At 42.8% G+C, this 23,894-nt stretch overlaps 2 protein-coding genes across 2 annotated transcripts; both read left to right on the top strand.

The window, feature by feature from the left end:
* The first annotated feature begins 968 nt into the window (after window positions 1–968).
* LOC145850166 (uncharacterized) lies at window positions 969–20,959 on the top strand. The gene is made up of 6 exons (XM_014195008.3): window positions 969–1,520; window positions 9,929–10,059; window positions 10,263–10,445; window positions 15,460–15,627; window positions 16,009–16,120; window positions 19,632–20,959. Exons 1-6 carry the CDS (start codon window positions 1,226–1,228, stop codon window positions 20,591–20,593), a joined length of 1,851 nt encoding a protein of 616 aa, XP_014050483.1. The 5' UTR covers window positions 969–1,225; the 3' UTR covers window positions 20,594–20,959.
* LOC123742530 (uncharacterized) lies at window positions 10,453–15,082 on the top strand. Its single transcript, XM_045717591.2, has one exon. The coding sequence runs from the start codon at window positions 10,626–10,628 to the stop codon at window positions 11,547–11,549; it is 924 nt and encodes a 307-aa protein (XP_045573547.1). The 5' UTR covers window positions 10,453–10,625; the 3' UTR covers window positions 11,550–15,082.
* Window positions 20,960–23,894: the final 2,935 nt, after the last annotated feature.

Below are 23,894 nucleotides of genomic sequence, written 5' to 3'. Positions count from 1 at the left end.
TAAAAACGGATGACCGTGCTTTGTAATGTTTTTAAAACAAGAAATGTATTAGTAAGAAGTAATGTGGTATATTGCTCAATTTCATAAGATGTGACTTCAGTCTTTTAACCAAAATATCAGATGTGACAAAATGTTCAGCTGCCTCTTTACTGTTGGGAGGTTACGGTGGTAATGGTCACTTGTGTCTGAGATTTAGGATCTGACTAGGGCGTCTCTTCGCTATCATTTCAAGCAGCAGACTCAAACTAAAGTTGAAAAACAACCGAGCTTATGAACAAAACGATGTGAACTGCCAAGAACATGAGGACAAAGTCTCACTTTGTAGACTTTAGAGTAAATTAGATAAACTTTTATGCCTGTGGATAGCGCCTCCAAAAATGAATCTATCATAGCGCACAGCTCTATTGCCAGGCAGTGTTGCGTCTTGATGTGGGATGTAGGATTCGTATTTCTTTGTGCGATTAACATCTTTGACACAAAACAGCAGAAATACTTTGAACCGCTACTGCAGCATTTTTCTACAATAAATCGCCACTCGCACATATGCTCATACTTTTTACTATTTTTTATTCGCAAATGTAATGCTCGCAACGTGGCTGGTAAAATAAGACATTCTTACCTAAATCAAATTGTATACCTTGCCTAACATCACTATTTGTGAATTTTTAAGCACTTATGTAATTAAAAAAAAAAAAGGCACAAAGGCTTCATAATTCATAAAGGTCATGTTAACTAACTGATATTACCTCCGAGAACAAAACCTCCCAAGCCTTTCCCCATATGAATGGCTGAATGAACCAGAGGTAACTCGTTCCGTTTTTTTAGGACTACGAGCTGGAGAGCTCTATACATCGAGGTATAATGAAGGCGCTCTAACACGAAATAAATGGTGGTGCAATTGCCTCGACCCCGCTCCCCCCAATTTTTTTGTACAAATGTGCAATGCACTTTCCGAACTGTGAAAGGCAGCAATACGCAGCAAAAGCGTCTAGTCTGCCGGGAAACCACACGAAGAAGTAGTAAACGGAAGGGAACAGTGACCAAAAACTATTTCCACGTTAGCGGTTCTTTTGTTATTTAGACATTTATTAACACCTTGGAACTCAAAATATCACTAATTTAACTGCACAGCATTACTTATGTACCCCGGGTAATGTTTAAGTAGCGTTGAAGACAGGACTTGGTTGATATAGGTGATATAGTTAACGCTAGCTAGCGGCTAACAATGGCTACCTGTAACTCTAACGTTTTGGTTTTTCACACTCAAATAGCCTCCGTTATGGAGGTGCTAGCAAATGCAGCCGTTGCAGAAATCTGTAAACTCGTAGACGATGATTATGCAGTGTTTCGTTTGGAAATGACTCAAAGCCAGAAAGAAAACAGGGCATTGCGGAGGAAACTACAGCTACTTGAACTGAAGGTGACACGGGAGCGCGCAGAGAGGACAACGCGAGAGCGCGTCCTCGCCAGTCGTCCTAGTAGTGTCAAGATCCTCGACCGATACAGAGGAATGACGAGAGGTAAGCTACATTTTGAAGAAGGCCGAAGCTGCGGGGTCTGTCGTCCCGTTCCCTTCTGCGCATGTGTTCAGATTTCTTACCCAGAGTTGGGTCTTGGTCAGTTTTTGGATAGCGTGCCATACTTCCCCTGATTACTTAGCTAGCTATCGTGAATTTCTTTCCATGTTACGCTTATTTTACCAGGCAGGTCAATTAATAAGAAATACTTATCGCACAAAGACAATATTCTAACCATATTTTTGATTTACTTAATTGTATTTACAGATAAAAAATAATACAAATGTTTAGGGTTGTTGGCCCCATGTGATCGGGTTCCCCCAGATAGCATATTGTAATGAAACAGAAGGCAGGGAGCAGGTCTCGAACCCTCGACCTTCAAGCCCAAAGTCCGGCGCGCTATCGACTGTGCCGCAAAAGTATGCTCGAGCGGCAGAGTCGATTTCCGCGCTTATAAACCCAGGGTCGTCACAATATGAAAGACTCAGCATTGAGCAAATTTTAACATGCAGCTGGCCAAGAACAGAGCAGCACATTTTTCTCTTCACTGTAATCAGAGGGCTAATTTCAATACTATGCATGCTAGTCTCTCATCGCTTCTCGTTTTAATAAGAAACAGTGTGTTAAATTCCAAATTGCTTGCATAGTCAACTTACACACAGCACTGACACCGACACTTACCCCACCAGACATGTCACCAGGGGTCTTTTCACAGTCCCAAGATCCAGAACAAATTCAAGGAAATGTACAGAATTATACAGAGCCATGATTGCATGGAACTCCCATCTCATATAGCGGAAGTGAACAGCAAACCTGGTTAAAAAAATTGCATAAAAAATTAAGCAACGCCTCTAATGTTTTGGCGCACTGAGCAAATTTTTGGACTTTTGAGGGGAAACTTGGAACGTTTTGAGACTTTTGTCCAACTTACAACGTGCGTTTACAGTGAACACTGACGCTTTACCCTTACAGTTTTAGACAGCAGCCAATAGGCTTTTGTGGCTATTTGAGCATAATGTAGGCCTACCAACAAAGACAAAAGGAGCAAATCCCATAACATTTTCACATGGGAAGAGCTATTTTTTATTTTGTTGGTATGCTTTTTTTCATTATTTATATATTTTTTTCAATTTTGTGATATCCATTTGGTAGTTAGTCTTGTCCCATCGCTGCAATTCTCGTACGGACTCGGGAGAGGTGAAAGTCGAGAGCCGTGTGTCCTCCGAAACACGACCCGCCAAGCCGCACTGCTTCTTGACACACTGCACGCTTAACCCGGAAGCCAGCCGCACCAATATGTCAGAGGAAGCACCGTACAGCTTGCGACCTGAAGTCAACGTGCATGCGCCCGGCCACAAGGAGTCGCTAGCGCGCGATGGGACAAGGACATCCCAACCGGCCAAGCCCACCCCTAACCCGGATGGCACTAGGCCAATTGTGCGCCGTCTCATGGGTCTCGGGGATTGTGGCCGGCTGCGACACAGCCTGGGATCGAACTCGCATCTGTAGTGAACTCTCTAGCACTGGGATGCAATGCCTTAAACCGCTGTGCCACTCGGGAGACCACGGAAATAGCTTTTGATTTTTATGATACAGCCTACAGTAGCCTATATGTGGTGTTCAATGCAAGCCTACATATATATTTGAAGTCGGAAGTTTACATACACCTTAGCCAAATACATTTAAACTCAGTCTTTCACAATTCCTGACATTTAATCCTAGTAAAAATTCCCTGTCTTAGGTCAGTTAGGATCACCACTTTATTTTAAGAATGTGAAATGTCAGAATAATAGTAGAGAGAGTGATTTATTTCAGCTTTTGATTCTTTCATCACATTCCCAGTGGGTCAGAAGTTTACATACTCTCAATTAGTATTTGGTATCATTGCCTTTAAATTGTTTAACTTGGGTCAAACGTTTTGGGTAGCCCTCCACAATAAGTTGGGTGAATTTTGGCCCATTCCTGCTGACAGAGCTGGTGTAACTGAGTCAGGTTTGTAGGCCTCCTTGCTCGCACACGCTTTTTCCGTTGTGCCCACAAATTTTCTATAGGATTGAGGTCAGGGCTTTGTGATGGCCACTCCAGTACCTTGACTTTTTTGTCCTTAAGCCATTTTGCCACAACTTTGGAAATATGCTTGGGGGTCATTGTCCATTTGGAAGACCCATTTGTGACCAAGTTTTAACTTCCTGACTGATGTCTTGAGATGTTGCTTCAATATATCCATCATTTTCCTACCTCATGATGCCATTTATTTTGTGAAGTGCACCAGTTCCTCCTGCAGCAAAGCACCCCCACAACATGACGCTGCCACCCCCGTACTTCATTGTTGGGATGGTGTTCTTTGGCTTGCAAGCCTCCCTTTTTTCCCTCCAAACATAACGATGGTCATTATGTCCAAACAGTTCTATATCAGACCAGAGGACATTTCTCCAAAAAGTATGCTGTTTGTCCTCATGTGCAGTTGCAAACCGTAGTCTGGCTTTTTTTATGGCGGTTTTGGAGCAGTGGCTTCTTCCTTGCTGAGCAGCCTTTCAGGTTATGTTGATATAGGACTCGTTTTACTGTGGATGTAGATACTTTTGTAACTGTTTCCTCCAGCATCTTAACAAGGTCCTTTGCTGCTGTTCTGGGATTGATTTGCACTTTTCGCACTAAAGTACGTTCATCTCTAGGAGACAGAATGCGTCTGCTTCCTGAGCGGTATGACGGCTGCGTGGTACCATGGTGTATATACTTGCGTACTATTGTTTGTACAGATGAACGTGGTACCTTCAGGCATTTGGAAATTGCTCCCAAGGATGAACCAGACTTGTGGAGGTCTACAATTTTTTTTCTGAGGTCTTGGCTGATTTCTTTTGATTTTCCCATGATGTCAAGCGAAGAGGCACTGAGTTTGAAGGTAGGCCTTGAAATACATCCACAGGTACACCTCCAATTGACTCAAATGATGTCAAATTAGCCTATCAGAAGCTTCTAAACCAATGACATAATTTTCTGGAATTTTCCAAGTGGTTTAAAGGCACAGTCAACTTAGTGTATGTAAACTTCTGACCCACTGCTGGAATTGTGATAGAGTGAATTATAAGTGAAATAATTTGTCTGTAAACAATTGTTGGAAAAATTACTTGTGTCATGCACAAAGTAGATGTCCTAACTGACTTGCCAAAACTGTAGTTTGTTAACAAGAAATTTGTGGAGTGGTTGAAAAACAAGTTTTAATGACTCCAACCTAAGTATGTAAACTTTTGACTTCAACTGTATATACAGTCGTGGCTTAAAGTTTTGAGAATGACACAAATATTAATTTCCACAAAGTTTGCTGCTTCAGTGTCTTTAGATATTTTTGTCAGATGTTACTATGGAATACTGAAGTATAATTACAAGCATTTCATAAGTGTCAAAGGCTTTTATTGACAATTACATGAAGTCGATGCAAAGAGTCAATATTTGCAGTGTTGACCCTTCTTTTTCAAGACCTCTGCAATCCGCCCTGGCATGCTGTCAATTAACTTCTGGGCCACATCCTGACTGATGGCAGCCCATTCTTGCATAATTAATGCTTGGAGTTTGTCAGAATTTGTGGGTTTTTGTTTGTCCACCCGCCTCCTGGGGATTGACCACAAGTTCTCAATGTGATTAAGGTCTGGGGAGTATCCTGGCCATGGACCCAAAATATCAATGTTTTGTTCCCTGAGCCACTTAGTTATCACTTTTGCCTTATGGCAAGGTCCTCCATCATGCTGGAAAAGGCATGTTCGTCACCAAACTGTTCCTGGATGGTTGGGAGAAGTTGCTTTCGGAGGATGTGTTGGTACCATTCTTTATTCATGGCTGTGTTCTTAGGCAAAATTGTGAGTGAGCCCACTCCCTTGGCTGAGAAGCAACCCCACACTTGAATGGTCTCGGGATGCTTTACTGTTGGCATGACACAGAACTGATGGTAGCGCTCACCTTGTCTTCTCCGGACAAGCTTTTTTCGGGATGCCCCAAACAATCGGAAAGGGGATTCATCAGAGAAAATGACTTTACCCCAGTCCTCAGCAGTCCAATCCCTGTACCTTTTGCAGAAGATCAGTCTGTCCATGATGTTTTTCCTGGAGAGAAGTGACTTCTTTGCTGCCCTTCTTGACACCAGGCCATCATCCAAAAGTCTTCGCCTCACTGTGCGTGCAGATGCACTCACACCTGCCTGCTGCCATTCCTGGGCAAGCTCTGTACTGGTGGTGCCCCGATCCCGCAGCTGAATCAACTTTAGGAGACGGTCCTGGCGCTTGCTGGACTTTCTTGGGCACCCTGAAGTCTTTTTCACAACAATTGAACCGCTCTCCTTGAAGTTCTTGATGATCCGATAAATGGTGCAATCTTACTGGCAGCAATATCCTTGCCTGTGAAGCCCTTTTTGTGCAAAGCAATGATGACGGCACGTGTTTCCTTGCAGGTAACCATGGTTGACAGAGGAAGAACAATGATTCCAAGCACCACCCTTCTTTTGAAGCTTCCAGTCTGTTATTCGAACTCAATCAGCATGACAGCAGACGCTCTTATCCAGAGCGACTTACAAAATGGTGCATTCACCTTATGATATCCAGTGGAACAACCACTTTACAATAGTGCATCTAAATCTTTTAAGGGGGGTTTTTTGAAGGATTACTTTATCCTATCCTAGGTATTCCTTAAAGAGGTGGGGTTTCAGGTGTCTCCGGAAGGTGGTGATTGACTCCGCTGTCCTGGCATCGTGAGGGAGCTTGTTCCACCATTGGGGTGCCAGAGCAGCGAACAGTTTTGACTGGGCTGAGCAGGAACTGTGCTTCCTCAGAGGTAGGGGGGCCAGCAGGCCAGTGGTGGATGAACGCAGTGCCCTTGTTTGGGTGTAGGGCCTGATCAGAGCCTGAAGGTATGGAGGTGCCGTTCCCTTCACAGCTCCGTAGGCAATCACCATGGTCTTGTAGCGGATGCGAGCTTCAACTGGAAGCCAGTGGAGAGAGCGGAGGAGCGGGGTGACGTGAGAGAACTTGGGAAGGTTGAACACCAGACGGGCTGCGGCGTTCTGGATGAGTTGTAGGGGTTTAATGGCACAGGCAGGGAGCCCAGCCAACAGCGAGTTGCAGTAATCCAGACGGGAGATGACAAGTGCCTGGATTAGGACCTGCGCCGCTTCCTGTGTGAGGCAGGGTCGTACTCTGCGAATGTTGTAGAGCATGAACCTACAGGATCGGGTCACCGCCTTGATGTTAGTGGAGAACGACAGGGTGTTGTCCAGGATCACGCCAAGGTTCTTAGCACTCTGGGAGGAGGACACAAGGGAGTTGTCAACCGTGATGGCGAGATCATGGAACGGGCAGTCCTTCCCCGGGAGGAAGAGCAGCTCCGTCTTGCCGAGGTTCAGCTTGAGCTGGTGATCCGTCATCCACACTGATATGTCTGACAGACATGCAGAGATGCGATTCGCCGCCTGGTTATCAGAAGGGGGAAAGGAGAAGATTAATTGTGTGTCGTCTGCATAGCAATGATAGGAGAGACCATGTGAGGATATGACAGAGCCAAGTGACTTGGTGTATAGCGAGAATAGGAGAGGGCCTAGAACAGAGCCCTGGGGGACACCAGTGGTGAGAGCGCATGGTGCGGAGACAGATTCTCGCCACGCCACCTGGTAGGAGCGACCTGTCAGGTAGGACGCAATCCAAGCGTGGGCCGCGCCGGAGATGCCCAACTCGGAGAGGGTGGAGAGGAGGATCTTATGGTTCACAGTATCAAAGGCAGCAGATAGGTCTAGAAGGATGAGAGCTGATGATGTCAGCTGGTCCTTTTGTGGCAGGGCTGAAATGCAGTGGAAAGGTTTTGGGGGGATTCAGTTAATTTGCATGGCAAAGAGGGACTTTGCAATTCATCCGATCACTCTTCATAACATTCTGGAGTATATGCAAATTGCCATTATACAAACTGAGGCAGCAGACTTTGTGAAAATTAATATTTGTGTCATTCTCAAAACTTTTGGCCATGACTGTGTGAATCCTCCAAAAATGGATGTAGCAACTACAGGTTGCCCCTTTTTAAGTCTATCAAAAGTGTGCAAGTTTGAGCATGTGTCCATTAGGCCTATGGATATTTTTTTTTAATCAGCATTTATTAGATTGAGCAATAAAAGCCCCACTTTTATTCCATAGGCTGGGATCTGCATTATGCAGCTGTTGCATAAGACTTGTTCTTATTCTGTCAGTATCAATAGTCTAAAAGTTAACCACGTGGTATAGTTCACTTTCAGTAGAGTACTTGGATGGTCAAACCTATTGGCCCACTTCTCGCAATGGAGTGGAGGCCTGGTCTGAAGAAAGTAGATCAGGCTATGGTTTTATAGTGAACATGTCACATGACACCTGGTCCTGTCTGTGTCCCTGGGGGCATGCCGATGACTGAGTTAAGCTTGGTACAGAAATATAATTCTATCACATTAACATCAGTACATAGCATCTCAATGTATTACAAATAGCTTTATCCTTATTAATACATTCTATACAACCATGTAGATGCAAGTCTCAAGGCTGAGGCAATTATATAAACCGTTTTATGGTAATATGGCTATATTGTCTCTTCTGAGTATCACAAAATTGTACCAAGCGGACCAGTTCGTAGCTGGATTCTTCACCAGTCTTCCATACCTTCTCCAGAACACAAATGTCATGACAGTCCCCTGGAGGTCAGCCCCCCCCGATTAGCATATGAACAGGTCATAAACCATAGCAAATGGGTAGAATTGCAGGAAATTAGCTTGAAATGAGCTAAATACCATGAGATTAGCTCATGAGATTTGCTCATTAGCTCAGCTATAAAACTGCAGTCCGATATTATTGAAACCCTTGATAAAGAGGAGAAAAATGACTGTGTAAAATAAATTCTTCAAATACTGAGCTATATGGTATGACTTTTTTGGGGGGGGGGATTTATATTATTTTCACCACCACTGGTGGTCTAGTCATCTGACCAAAGCACCGCTTCCAATCCAATGTATAATGCTGTTTAGCAAACTCCAGGTGTTTACATTTTTTGGACGACATTAAAATGGTGGGTTTAGCGTTGAAATGAGGATACACGAGCAGAAAATAACCCCATACCTACTGTAATATAGGGTGGTGGATCTTCGATGTTATGGCTCTATTTTGCTTCCACTGGTCCTGGGGCCCTTGTTATGGTCAATGGCATAATGAACTTTACTCAGTATCAGGATATTTTTGCCAAAAACCTGGTTGCCTCTGCCAGGAGACTAAAACTTGACCGCAAATGGATCTTCCAGCAAGACAATAACCACAAGCACACGTCAAAATCCACAAAGAAATGGTTAATTGCAATGGCCATCTCAGTCTCCAGACTTAAAACCTATTAAAAACATAGTTTGAATTGAAGTTGGCAGTCCATATGCGCAGACAAAGGATATCAAGAATCTGGAAGGATTCTGTATGGAGGAATGGTCTACAGCCTTGTTCACATTGGCAGTTTGAAGTGATGCAATTTTTTTTGGGGGGGGCATATCTAATTTGAATAAGTTCTTTTTCCTGCAGTCTGAACAGCCAAAAAGCACATGGAATCAGATATTTCAAGCCATACAAATCTGATTCCTGTCCATGCGACTTGTCTGAACAGTCAAATCTGATTTATTTTCCCTCAAGTGATTTTTAGACTTTAGCTTATCTTGTTGCCTGCTAGCTACTCTGTTGACAGTTTTGACAATAACATGTGTTAGCTAACTAGCTTGTTCATTGTTTACAAACAAATGAGTGAATATGCTAGAAAGCAAAACAGCTTCCTAGCTAGCTAGTTGACTGCTGTGACTAGCGAAAAAGGACTCGTTTTGAAAGTTGGATTTTTTTAAGTGTTCTTACACTATGATTTTGAACATGCAAAGCAACTAGGAAATGTCCATAGCAGACATTGTTGTCACCTTAGCTTGCTACATAACTTCTGAGTGATAGGAACCATGTGCACCACCACCAATCAGCCTACACAACTGTGCACACACCTGTCGTTACTATGACAACTAGCATAGCCATGTCAGTAAATGACTGCTGTCTGAATTTGGTCATTTGTAACTTGCTGTTTGGACAGTCAGTATTCCAAAACAGATTTGAAAAACTAAACTGATTTGAGCATTAAGGCCTGCAGTGTTAACAGGGCTTTAGATCCTTTCCAATGTGTTCTCCAACTCATAAAACGTTAGAAAAAGGCCCCTTGACATTATCCTCACAAGGTGAGGTATTGAGAGGTATTGAAAGGTATTGCAAACAGGAGTGTCAATAATTTGGACCCCTACCCTTTTTGAGAATTGTATTTATTACTTGTTAAACAAAATCTATTTCTCTGAGCAATTGTATTATTATAAAACATAACCACTCATTTTTCCCCAATAACTCTCTTAGGTGAAGGACATCTCACTGGAGGCCACAGGAGCTTTGTGAAGCATGCAGGACACAAAACATGGAGAGATGACCAACCTATAGCTATAGATGAGGGGAGTGGAACCTCAAACCAGCATGTTATCGTGATAGAGGTTAGTGTCATAGTGTAACATAAAAAAATGACAGTACATCAAATGTGGCCCGTTTTATTTCAGAAATGCTCCTCTCAGCTATTCACTTGCTTACATTTACATCCTTATTTATCTGCCATAGGGGAGCGTGTGAGACTTCCCTACGACATTGTTATCTAATTCAACTCTTGTACCTGTAATAACCTCCCCTCTTCTTGTGTCAGTCTGCAGATGCAGAGGCTGTAGGTCCTGGAGGATCGTCTTTGGTCAAGCAGGAAAGGACTGAAGGAGAGCACCGACGACACAGCAGAGACATCCAGATTGGAGCGGCTGGAGTGGCACCCCCTCTAGCCACAGAGGACCTCGCCACCGCGCCCCAGCCCGGGGCCCTATGCAGCATCACGGAGGTCAGTGGAACGCTGAATGCCGTCCTCAAGTCAGAGAAAGACACAGAGACTTTAATTTTAACACAAAGGTTATTATGCACAGGACCTGACCACAGATCAGACCCAGAGAGACTGGGACCACTGGGCTGTCCTCCTGCTCCTGGCTCAGAGTATTTACTTTACGGTAACCCGAGCCTGAGGATGGTTCATTCCCATCGGGACTCGGGTGACGCGTTAGAGACTGGCAATGATCTGTCATGTTCTTACACTACAGAGATGGACCCTGGCAACATGCCCTTGGGTTTAGAGACACAGACTGATCTGTCTAGAGGGGACTGGAACCGGTACAGTAGTAGTGTGTACTCTGAAGGGTGCCTAGATAAGAAAGGGGATATTATAGTCGATGAGAGGACTGTCAAAGTGAAGGGCGAAGCTCCTCTGACATGGAATGTAGACGATACTCACTTAGAAGGACACTCACAAGGCAGAGATTTCTTAGATTACAGGGAAAGCTTAGAGACAAATCCAAATGTCGCGACCCACTCCCCTTTACACACGTTCAGGGATCGCGACCCAGTGTCCACCTCGATGGGGCCTTCTGATTCACAGAGCCGGGACCTTTTCGATCAGGTTTTGAACTCAAAGGACCAAAGGGCCAAGGTTTTGGGAGAGGGAGCCACATCAGGCAATAGTAAAGAGAAACGGTTCCTCTGCATGTTCTGTAACGAAGGCTTCAGCTGCCTTCAGAAGGTGGAGATCCACCAGAGGGTCCACATAGGGGTGAAACCCTTCAGCTGTACCCAGTGTCATATGCACTTTGCTGAGGCTGGCAACCTGAAGAGGCACCAGAGGGTCCACACAGGGGAGAAACCCTTCAGCTGTGTCCAGTGTCACATGCGCTTCACCCAGGCTGGTGACCTGAAGAGGCACCAGAGGGTCCACACAGGGGAGAAACCCTTCAGCTGTACCCAGTGTCACATGCGCTTCGCCCAGGCTGGCAACCTAAAGATGCACCTGAAGGTCCACACGGGAGAAAGGCCATTTGCCTGTACGCACTGTGTGAAAAGGTTCTCAGAGAGGAGATGCCTCAGGATACACCAGCAGAAAAAACATTCCACTCTATAACATGGAAAGTAACTATTCCACTCGATAGCTTCTGACACTTAGATCTAACCCTGCATTAAAGACAAAAATACATTTTCATTAATGTCAGCAGATGCATTTAGAGTAACGAGAGTAACATATTTCAGTGTTGAATATTCCAGTGTAAATATTACATCCAGACATTATGTGATACAATGCATTTGGAAAGTATTCAGACCCCTTGACTTATTCCAGATTTTGTTACTTTAGAGCCTTATTCTAAAATGGATTAAATATATATTTTTCCTCATCAATCTACACAAATACCCCATAATTACAAAGAAAAAATAGTTTTTTGATAATTTTGGCAAATTTATAAAAAATAACAAACTGAAATATGACATTTACATAAGTATTCAGACCCTTTACTCAGTACTTTGTCAAAGCACCTTTGGCAGCGATTACATCCTTGAGTCTTCCTGGAAATGACGCTACAAGCTTGGCACACATGTATTTGGGGAGATTCTTCCATTCTTCTTTACAGATCCTCTCAAGTGCAGTAAGGTTGGATGGGAGTGTCGCTGCACAGCTATTTTCAGGTCTCTCCAGGGATGTTTGATTGGGTTCAACTTCCCTGTGGCTCAGTTGTGGGGTTGTGGGTTCGATTCCCACGGGGGACCAGTACAACAAAAAAAAATGCATGAAATTAAATGTATTGATAAGAGCATCTGCTAAATTACTAAAATGTAAAAAAATGTAAATGTTCAAGTCTGGGCTCTGGCTGGGTTACTCAAAGGCATTCAAAGACTTGTCCCGAAGCCACTCTTGGCTGTGTGCTTAGGGTCGTTGACCTGTTCGAAGGTGAACCTTCGCCCCAATCTGAGGACCTGAGCGCTCTGGAGCAGGTTTTCATCAAGAATCTCTCTGTACTTTGCTCTGTTCATCTTTCCCTCGATCCTGACTAGTCTCCCAGTCCCTACCTGCCGCTGAAAAATATCCCCACAGCATGATGCTTCCACCACCATGCTTCACCGTAGGGATGGTGCCAGGTTTCCTCCAGGCGTGACACTTTGCATTCAGGCCAAAGAGTTCAATCTTGGTTTCATCAGACCAGAGAATCTTGTTTCTCATGGTCAGAGTCCTTTAGGTGCCTCTTGGCAAACTCAAAGTGGGCTGTCATGTGCTTTTTACTGAGGATTGGCTTCAGTCTGGCCACTCTACTATAAAAGCCTGATTGGTGGAGTGCTGCAGAGATGGTTGTCCTTCTGGAAGTTTCTCCCACCTCCACAGAGGAACTCTGGAGCACTGTCACAGTGACCATAGGGTTCTTGATCACCTCCCTGACCAAGGCCCTTCTCCCCCGATTGCTCAGTTTGGCCGGGTGGCCAGCTTTAGGAGGAGTCTTGGTGGTTACAAACTTCTTCCATTTAAGAATTATGGAGGCCACTGTGTTCTTGGGGACCTTCAACGCTGCAGACATTTTTTGGTCCCCTTCCCCAGATCTGTGCAATCCTGTCTCGGAGCTCCTTTATATAGACAGGTGGGTGCCTTTACAAATCATGTCCAATCAATTGAATTTACCACAGGTGGACTCCAATAAATTTGTAGAAACATCTCAAGGGTGATCAATGGAAACAGGATGCACCCGAGCTCAATTTCAAGTCTCATAGCAAAGGGTCTGAATTTGCAAGCATTCTAAAAACCTGTTTTCACTTTGTCATTATGGGGTATTGAGTGTAGATTGATGAGGGATTTTTTTTATTTTTTAATCAATTTTAAAATAAGGCTGTAATGTAACAAAGTGGAAAAAGTCGAGGGGTCTGAATACTTTCCGAATGCACTGTATATAAGGCATATAGACACTGAACAAAAATATAAATGCAACATGTAAAGTGTTGGTCCCATGTTTCATGAGCTGAAGCTGCCAGAACTTTACCATATGCACACTAACATCACTAACATCCCTGTTAGTGAGTATTTATTTTCTGCCAAGAGAACCCATCCACCTGACAAGTATGGCATATCAAGAAACTGATTAAACAGCATGATCATTACACAGGTGCACCTCGTACTGGGGACAATAAAAGGTCACTCTAAAATGTGCTGTTTTGTCACAGATGTCTCAATGCCACAGATGTCTTCTTTTTTTTTTACCCCCCTTTTTCTCACCAATTTTGATCTCATCGTTGCAACTCCCCAGCGGGCTCAGCAGGTGAAGGTCAAGTCATGCGTCCTCTGAAACATGACCCACCTAACCGCACTCCTTAACACCCGCCAGCTTAACCCGGAAGCCAGCCGCACCAATGTGTCAGAGGAAACACTGTTCAACTGTCAGCCTGCAGGCACCCGTTCCACCACATGGAGTTGCTAAAGCGCGATGAGCCAAGTAAAGCCTCCCTGGCCAAACCCTCCCCTAACCCCGACGACGCTGGGCCAATTGTGCGCTGTCCTATGGGACTCCCGCCGGTTGTGGCACAGCCTGGGAATGAACCCGAGTCTGTAATAACACTTTTAGCACTTCGATCCAGTGCCTTAAACCGCTGCGCCACTCGGGAAGCCCAGATGTCTCAAGTTTTGAGGGAGTGTGCAATTGGCATGCTGACTACAGGAATGTCTACCTGAGCTGTTACCAATTGAATGTTCACTTCTCTACCATAAGCTGCCTCAGCTGTTTGCTGATATCATGATTGTGAACAGAATGCCCCATGGTGGCGGTGGGCTGATGATATGGGCAGGCATAAGCTACGGATAACAAACACAATTGCATTTTATCGATGGCAATTTGAATGCACAGAGATACCATGACAAGATCCTGAGGCCAATTTTCTTGCCATTCATCGGCCGCCATAATTTCATATTTCAGCATGATAATGCACGGCCCCATGTCACAACGATCTGTACACAATTCCTGGAAGCTGAAAATTTCCCAGTTTTTCCATGGCCTGCATACTCACCAGACATGTCAACCATTGAGCATGTTTGGGATGCTCTGGATCAACGTGTACATATGACAGCTTGTTCCAGTTCCCGCACTTTGCACAGCCATTGAAGAGCAGTGGGACAACATTCCACAGGCCACAGTCAACAGCCTGATCAACTCTATGCGAAGGAGATGTGTCACGCTGCATGAGGCAAATGGTGGTCACACCAAATACTGACTGGTTTTCTGATCCACACTCTGCTTTTTTTAAAGATATCTTTGACCAACAGATGCATAACTGTATTCCCAGTCATGTGAAATCCATAGATTAGGGCCTAATGAATTTATTTCATTTGACTGATTTCCTTTTATGAACTGTTGCATGTTGCGTTCATATTTTTGTTCAGTATATAAGCCTAAAATGTCTGTTTTATATATTGTTTGTACTGTGTAGGCTATATGTTCACATGCCTATTTCATTACTTCCATTCAACTACTTTATTTCTTTCCCAAGACACTTTTAATGAGAAAATGAATGCAGTTTATCAAGTTCATGCAGATTTTTTTGTTGATGTGTGTGATTTTCATATGGTGTATTTAAAACTTGTTTGTTTAATAAATACAAAATGGGATTAAATGGGACTTTTCATTCTGACTTTCATTGAATCTCTCTTTAATATACATCACATTTGATATCACCCTATTCTGCATACACCCAACAGTGCTTTATAACCATTATAGACTTACTAAATATACCTACACATACCCACACACTAACAAACACCTACTGTACACGTCAACATAGGTTAGTAAGGTTTGTCTGACTTATCATAGCTGACTCATTTATCCACAACATCATAGTTATGTCCACCATGATGGGTTTAACAACAATGAAGTCATTCTGTAACTACAGTATAGGACTCAAACATAGCGGGGATGGGTAAACACTCCATGTTGAAAGTGTGTTCATTATCTGTGTACATACCTGATGGAGTGTATGTCAGTGTAATCTGTATCACCTGTCTCTTCCAGGAGGAGGAGGAGGGTCCAGAGGTGCTGCTGGTGAAGGAGGAGGGCTGTGAGGAGGGTCTGGGGAACGCTGATGGGACCATGGTCATGGAGGACAACCAGACTACACCTCCTCCTGAAACCACAGAGGAACCAGCTGAGCAGCACAGGATCACACACAGTCTCAGTGAGGTGAGTCCACTGCGAACTACTGTCTGAATGGTATTAGGTCAGGGTCCGTATCCACAAAGCCACTCAGAGTATTAGTGCTGATCTAGGATCATTTTAGCCTTTTCGATCATACGGAATAAGATTATATAGACAGGTTGGGACTTGATCCTCAATCAGCAATTCTATTTTGAGACTCTTTATGGATATGGGCCTAGGTCTTGATAAATGTTGTCTTAAGTTTAGGACCATTCCTTGCAATTATCAAACCATTAAAGAGTGTAATAGCATTACATTTACATGTTACATAGCAATCCCTCATTGCCCAATCAGAAGATGCTCCATAGCAGGGTGCTCATATCATATTTCTTGATCCAACATCCTCTCACTCTGTATCTCTTACAGTCAGTAGACATGGAGGATGGGAAGCCTGATCTGCTGCTGGTCAAAGATGAGACAATAGAAGACGGACCAGAGAGCATTGATCTGCTGAGTGGACTAAAGATGGGGGAGCAAGGTAAGGGAGAAATGCATATAGCCTAGATACAGTAATAGATCTTCAATGGGAAGAGTGATAATCCTGGCTATAATTTTTTTCTTCATTCATAAAATGAAATCAATACAAGTTATGCTTACCTTCAAAAGTTTCAAGTTGCATTTGTCGAATGCACAAGTACAGTGAAATGCTTAACTTGCAAGCCCAACCAAACAGTGTAGTATTCAATATCAAATAGTATAACTAATAAAAAAAAGTATTAAAAAACGAGAAATAAGAGAGGAAGCTGTATACAGAGTCAGTGCAGGTACCAAATGTACAATGTGAACGGATACTGGAGTATTTGAGGTAGATACAGTGCCTTTGGTAAGTATTCACAACAGTGGCGGTCAGTGCCGTTTAAGATGAGGGAGGATGATTTTTTTATTGAGCATGGCCTTAACACCTTATTACAGCATATTGGATGACTGTCATTCATATTCCAGTCATCCAGCACAATGTAACATCGACAGGTTTAGGATACTACATGATACTCAAATTTTCCCTATACCCATCATGAGGTTGCTACAAAAGGTCAAGAGAAAAATGAGTCATCCAGACAGTTGACACATTCAATACCGCCTTGCACACTCTTGCCTGCATCTAGCTGATCTAGGGTGTAGTCATTAGTCCTACATTTGCAAATGAGAGTTTCTATTTGCCAAATTTAGGTATGTTTATCGCCATTTCATTCCATTTAAGAAATGTTTTTCAACAGAATCAGCTGAATGAATACACTCGTTATCACCACAAGCACAGTTCACTTTCATAGCAGCCACATACAAAAAGCATGATCATTTGCTCGTTGTATAATTCCTACTCACATCTATGCGCTCTCCTCCTGTCACCTTTTCCCTTGGCTTGTGGACTTTCCAAGCCAAACCTTCATTCTATAACTGCTAACCGCTACACACAGCCTACATCGTTGTCACCTAACGTCATAGTCAACATATTTAGCTACTAGCATTACTAAACCAGCCACAAACGTTAGTGTACAGCAGGCAGTTTAGCATTTACACCTTCGGGCCCTGGTGGCAATAAATTTATACAACCAAAAGCTTACCTTGGGAGAGTTTCAGTGTTAGCTAGCCATATCCAGCTAGCTAACATAGCATCTCTCTCTGTTTGAGCCGGGTGTTTGAGTAGGCTAAACTAGCTAGCTGCGTTCGCTAGCAAGATAATTGAAAGTTAAAGTAAAAAAATAAATATATAGCTAGCTCTCTATCTTAATCCCCCATTTTTTGAAAAATTGTGTTTGTTCAAAACTGTTCAACTACTCACATTTTATTCACAGTTCCAGCTAGCTGTAGCTTATGCTATTAGATGCATTCTCTGATCCTTTGATTTGGTCGACAACAGTTCATACTGCAAGAGCTCTGATAGGTTAGAGGACGTCCTCCGGACGTTGTCATAATTACTGTGAAAGTCTATGGACGGGGGTGAGAACCATGAGCCTTTTGTATTGAAGTCAATATACCCAGAGGAAGACGGAAACTAGCTGTTCTCCGGCTACACCATGGTGCTACCCCAGAGAGTGCTGTTAAGGCAACTGTAGACCTTTATTGCAAAAGTGTGTTTTTAATCAGTTATTTGGTAACATAAATATGTTTAGTATAGTTTTATCTAAAAATGATAACTTTTTAAATGTTTTACAATTTTTATTTTTTATTTTATTCACTGAGGAGGTCCCTTCCTCCTCTGAGGAGCCTCCCCTGATTCACACCCCATGAGCTTTTCCACGGTTTGTTTTATTACAGCCTGAATTTAAGATGTATTAAATAGAGATGTTTTTGTCACTGGCCTACACACAATACCCCATAATGTCATAGTGGAATTGTGTTTTAAATTTTGATTTTACACATTCATTAAAAATGAAAAGTTGAAATATCACGAGTCAATAAGTATTCAACCCCTTTGTTATGGCAAGCCTAAATAAGTTCAGGAGTAAACATTTGCTTAACAAGTCACATAAGTTGCATGGACTCACTCTGTGTGCAATAAGTGTGTAACATACATTTTTTATGACTACCTCATCTCTGTACCCCACACATAGAATTATCTGTAGTCAAGAAGTGAATTTCAAACACAGATTCAACCAGGGAGGTTTTCCAATGTCTCGCAAAGAAGAGCACCTATTGGTAAAAAATAAAAATAAATTGACATTGAATATCCCTTTGAGCATGGTGAAGTTATTAATTACACTTTGTTTGTATGTATACATACATACATACATACATACATACATACATACATACATACATACATGTATGTATGTATACGTGTATATATACACACACACACACACACACACACACACACAGTTACTACAAAGGTATAGATGTCTTTCCTAACTCAGTTGCGGAGGGGAAAGAAACCGCTCAGGGGTTTCACCATGAGGCCAATGGTGAATTTAAAACAGTTACAAAGTTTAATGGCTGTGATAGGAGAAAACTGAGGATGTATCAACAACATTGTAGTTATTCCACAATACTAACCTAAATGACAGAGTAAAAAGCCTGTACAGAATAAAATATTCTAAAACATGCATCCTGTTTGCAATAAGGCACTAAAGTAATACTGCAAAACAATTGGCAAAGCAATTCACTTTTTCTCATGTATACAAAGTGTTATGTTTGGGGCAAATCCAATACAACACATTACTGACTACCATTCTCCATATTTTCAAGCATAGTGATGGCTGCATCATGTTATGGGTATGCTTATAATCGTTAAGGACTGTATAGTTTTTCAGGAAAAAAATCAACGGAAGGGAGCTTAGCCCAGGCAAAACCCTAGACGAAAACCTGGTTTAGTCTGCTTTCCACCAGACACTGGGAGATTAATTTGCCTTTAGGCAGGACAATAACCTAAAACACAAGGCCAAATCTACACTGGAGTTGCTTACCAAGAAGTCAGTGAATGTTCCTGAGTGGCCAAGTTACAGTTTTTACTTAAATCTACGATAAGACCTGGAAATGGTTGTCTAGCAATGATCAACAACCCATTTGACAGAGCTTGAATAATTTTGCAAATATGTTGCACAATTGTTACACAATCCAGGTGTGGAAAACTCTTATTAGAGACTTACCCAGAAAGACTCACAGCTGTAATCGCTGCCAATGGTGCTTCTACAAAGTATTGACTCAAGGGGTGAATACTTATGTAAATGAGATATTTCTATATTTCATTTTCAATACATTTGCTAATACATTTTTTAAACATGTTTTCACAGTATGCGGTATTGTGTGTGGATGGGTGAGATTTTAGATTTTTTTTCATCCATTTTGAATTCAGGCTGTAACAACAAAATGTGTAATAAGTCAAGGGTTATGAATACTTTCATGTAGACAGGGATTAGGAGAAAATCCTAAAACAAAAATTCACAAAACACACATAATGTATGAACTTGACCAGGTAATTGACAACAAAAAAACTCCATATGTAGAGTTCTCTGCCATGTTTGTAAAGTCTATTTTGTAACCTCTTCCTGCAGGTGGTTGGCTGGAGGCTAACAGAGGAGACTGGGGAGCCATCTTGAATTCCCAGACCCAGACGGGTGCAGCCAAGGACCCAGGGGACAACATCACTGAGCAGGGCAGAACCGGAGGCGACATAGTGGAGGCCAGTGGATGGGACAGCGTCTTCAACTCTGGACTTGGGAACAACCCTGTTAACTACAACCAGAAACAGACATTTGAACACAAAACAACAGCTGAACTTAGTCTCTCTGACAACAGACTGTCTGAGACCAGGGAGAGGCGTAGATTTGGTCTGCAAGGACGGGGACATGTCCGTATGCAGCGGGAGAGAACAGACACAGACTCGGCTAGCGATGCTCCATCCTGCTCCTATAGTTGTGATTCAGAGAGACTGATGGAGCCTCAGGTTAACCCCCTAACAGGTGCTGCCTTCAGCCTGCCTTCTATAGGATCTATCAACTGGAACATGGACCCTGTGACAACACAGACACTCGCTGGCCTTCGTCCTCCTCACACTCTCCTTATGTTAAACCAGACCTCAGACAATGCCAGTGCCTCAACACTAAATGGCTACACAAGCCCATTGACAAATGACATTAGTGGTGACGCTATCATCATATCCGGTGGCAAAGAGAAGCACTTCTCATGTTCGTTCTGTGGGAAAGCCTTCAATTTCCGCAAACAGCTGGAGATCCACCAGAGGACGCACACGGGGGAGAAACCTTTCGGCTGTCACCTGTGCCGAGCCAGTTTCTCCCACTCCTTCACCCTGAAGAGGCATCAGAGAGTCCACACAGGGGAGAAACCCTACACCTGCCCTCACTGTGAGAAGAGGTTCTCCCACCAGCACCATCTGAAGAGGCATTTGAAGGTCCATACGGGAGAGAGGCCGTTCGCCTGCACTCATTGTGGGAAGAGGTTCTCAGACAGGAGTTACCTCAGGATTCACCAGCAGAAACACCATTCCCATCTATAACATAGAAAGTAACTATTCCACTCGATAGCTACTGACGTTTAGATCAGACCATGCATTAAATACAAAGATACATTTTTTTTATTGTCAGCAGAAAAGATCCACAAATGCATTTGGAATAACAAGAGTAATAGATTTCAGATTTTCATCTAGACTTGTACAGTGCCTTTAGAAAGTATTCACACCCCTTGACTTATTACACATTTTGTTATGTTACAAAGTGGGATTAAAGTGGATTTAATTGTACTGTTTATGTTAATCTACACAAATGCTCTTTAATGTCAAAGTGTAAGAAGAATTCTAACATTTGTTAAACATTTATGAAAAATAAAACACTGATTAGTATTCATACAGTGCATTCGGAAAGTATTCAGACCCCTTGACTTTTTCCACATTTTGTTACATTACAGCCTTATTCTAAAATGGATTAAAGATTTTTTTCCCCTCATCAATCTACACACAATACCCCATAATGACAATGCAAAAACAGGTTTTTTTAAATTTTAGCACATGTATAAACCCTTTTTTTAACTGAAATATCACATTTACATAAGTATTCAGACCCTTTACTCAGTACTTTGCTGAAGCACCTTTGGCAGCGATTACAGCCTCGAGTCTTCTTGGGTATGACACTACAAGCAAGGCACACCTGTATTTGGAGTGCTTCTCCCATGCTTCGCTGCAGATCCCCTCAAGCTCTGTCAGGTTGGATGGGGAGCGTCACTGCACAGCTATTTTCAGGTCTCTCCAGAGATGTTAGATCGAGTTCAAGCCCGGGCTCTAGCTTGGCCACTCAAGGACATTCAGAGACTGAATTAATAAAATAGAAAGGATATTTTCTCCAAACGATTTAAGGGAGTGTGCACATGCAGCTATTCTTCGTTGAGCGGTTAACAAATAAAGTATTCCCATATGCTTAATTTATAGTTATTAATGTAGCTTTAGTTGTTATACAAATGTTGGGCTATATGTTTTGATTTTTAATACATTGTAAGGCTGCATGATGCGACTCTAATGATGATTTGAAAAAAGTAACTTGAAAGGCATAAGCTCTGTTTTTTTGCGCAGGCTGTACACACATCATTCACAATTTGACAAGCACTTGAAAATTCCTAGAATTTTACAGCGGCATCCCCTTTGTGTGGCCGTAATGCACCCCAAAAAATCCATGTCTTTTGCGGCCTTTGGCCGTTATGCCCTTCTTCCCGAGTGCTACGTGCTCCGAATCACCTCACCATCATGTGATCAGGTCTTTCTCACGTTTATATGTGAAGACAGACATCAGGGACGCAGCTGCGAGGTGCATATTGAAGATATTGGAAGAACTGTCCACATTTTACTTTTCGTCAGACAAACAAACAGCAAAAGCACTAGCCTATGTCAATCTACTATCCCACATAGTACAAAAGTCGACCTATTCTATTCTGTTCGAGAAATAAATATTCCTAACAGTCGGACAGTTGTAGGATGCGATAGATCACAAAATAATACAACCACTATCATCAACAAAAATGTTTTACACGATGTGGCTGACGCAACAGATCAGAACGTTTTAAAATGTTGATAAACCTATTAGGCTATTTCCTCACATTATAAGCGCAGCAATGCGCACATGGTAGTAGGCTATACGCGCGAATGTTCCATTAGCGGAAAACACCATTATCAAAAGTGACCGAAAATGCAATTATGCATCTAAGGCTGTTATTATAAAGGTGCATTTTTATGGTGAAAATGATATAACCCAAACTTGAAACTCACGCACTGCTTATGTACGCCAGTTAAGCTTCCTCCGACACATTGGTGTGGCTGGCTTCCGGGTTAAGTGGGCATTGTGTCAAGAAGCAGTGCGGCTTGGTTGGGTTGTGTTTCGGAAGACGCAGGCTCTCGACCTTCGCCTCTCCGGAGTCCGTACGGGAGTTGCAGCGATGAGACAAGACTGTAACTACCAATTGGATAACACAAAATTGGGGAGAAAACTGGTAAAAAAAATTAAAATAAATAACATATAGGCCTATGGGCTAGGCTACAGGATGTGTGTGACTATGATTTGAAAAAGTCGAAAAAAGGCATTGTTTCTTATGCTGGGCATCATTCACAAGTGATAATATATAATTCACAAGTGATAGTCTGATGGGTGACAATATTAACCTATTATTGATTTAATCTTGTCTTTACATATACTAAATAATATGTGAGAAATGTGTTTTGATTTAGAATGGACATTTATCATGCACCTGTATCGAAACAGGGGCAGCGGGAAAAAATACATGTCATCTATGCACTTAAATAGTGAATGGAGGACGCTTTCCCTGTGGTTCATTTTCATGCCAGCCAGGTAGGCTATACACCTGTTGTAAATATAAGCAATGTGCTTAATATTAGGAAAGTTGATAAATAAATATAATAGGCCTAGCCTGTAGAAAGCTGATGGGATTCTCCTTTTTTTAGTAGAGGCCATCACTCTATTTTCTTGCGCAATTCCATCGCCTATAGAAATGTTGCTCAACATGAGCTCATGGGCTCTCATGAAGTGTTTGATTGCGCCCCCTCGGGCTCGTGCGATGGAGATCTTCGTGGGCTATACTCCGCCTTGTCTCAGGGTAGTAAGTTGGTGGTCTGTTGACCACAGTTGGCCACAGTGTCCCCTGACCCACCCCTGTCTCAGTCTTCAGTATCTATGCTGCAATAGTCTATGTGCTAGGGTCAGTCTGTCTTATCTGGTGTCCTGTGTGAATTTAAGTATGCTCCCTCTAATTCTCTCTTTCTTTCTCTTTCCCTCTCCTCTTGAAGGACCTGAGCCCTAGGATCATGTCTCAGGAATACTTGGCCTGATGACTCCTGGCTGTCCCCACTCCACCTGGTCGTGCTGCTGCTCCAGTTTCAACTGTTCTGCCTGCAGCTAGGGAACCCTGACCTGTTCACCGGACGTGCTACCTTGTCTCGGACCTGCTGTTTTCAACTCTCTCTCTCTTTACCGCACCTGCGGTCTCGACCTCTGAATGCTCCGCTATGAAAAGGCAACTGATATATACTCCTGAGGTACTGACCTGTTGCACCCTCTACAACCACTGTGATTATTATTTGACCCTGCTGGTCATCTATGAACGTTTGAACATCTTGAAGAACAATGTGGCCTTAAATGGCCATGTACTCTTATAATCTCCACCTGGCACAGCCAGAAGAGGACTGGCCACCCCTCAGAGCCTGGTTCCTCTCTAGGTTTCTTCCTAGTTTCCTTCCTTTCTAGGGAGTTTTTCCTAGCCACCATGCTTCTACATCTGCATTACTTGCTGTTTGAGGTTGA

This window comes from Salmo salar, chromosome 04, assembly GCF_965601325.2.
Source record: "Salmo salar chromosome 04, fSalSal1, whole genome shotgun sequence".
Lineage (NCBI taxonomy): Eukaryota > Metazoa > Chordata > Actinopteri > Salmoniformes > Salmonidae > Salmo > Salmo salar.
The sequence above is the reverse complement of the archived record's forward strand: the minus strand, read 5'-3'. Positions and strand labels throughout refer to the sequence as shown.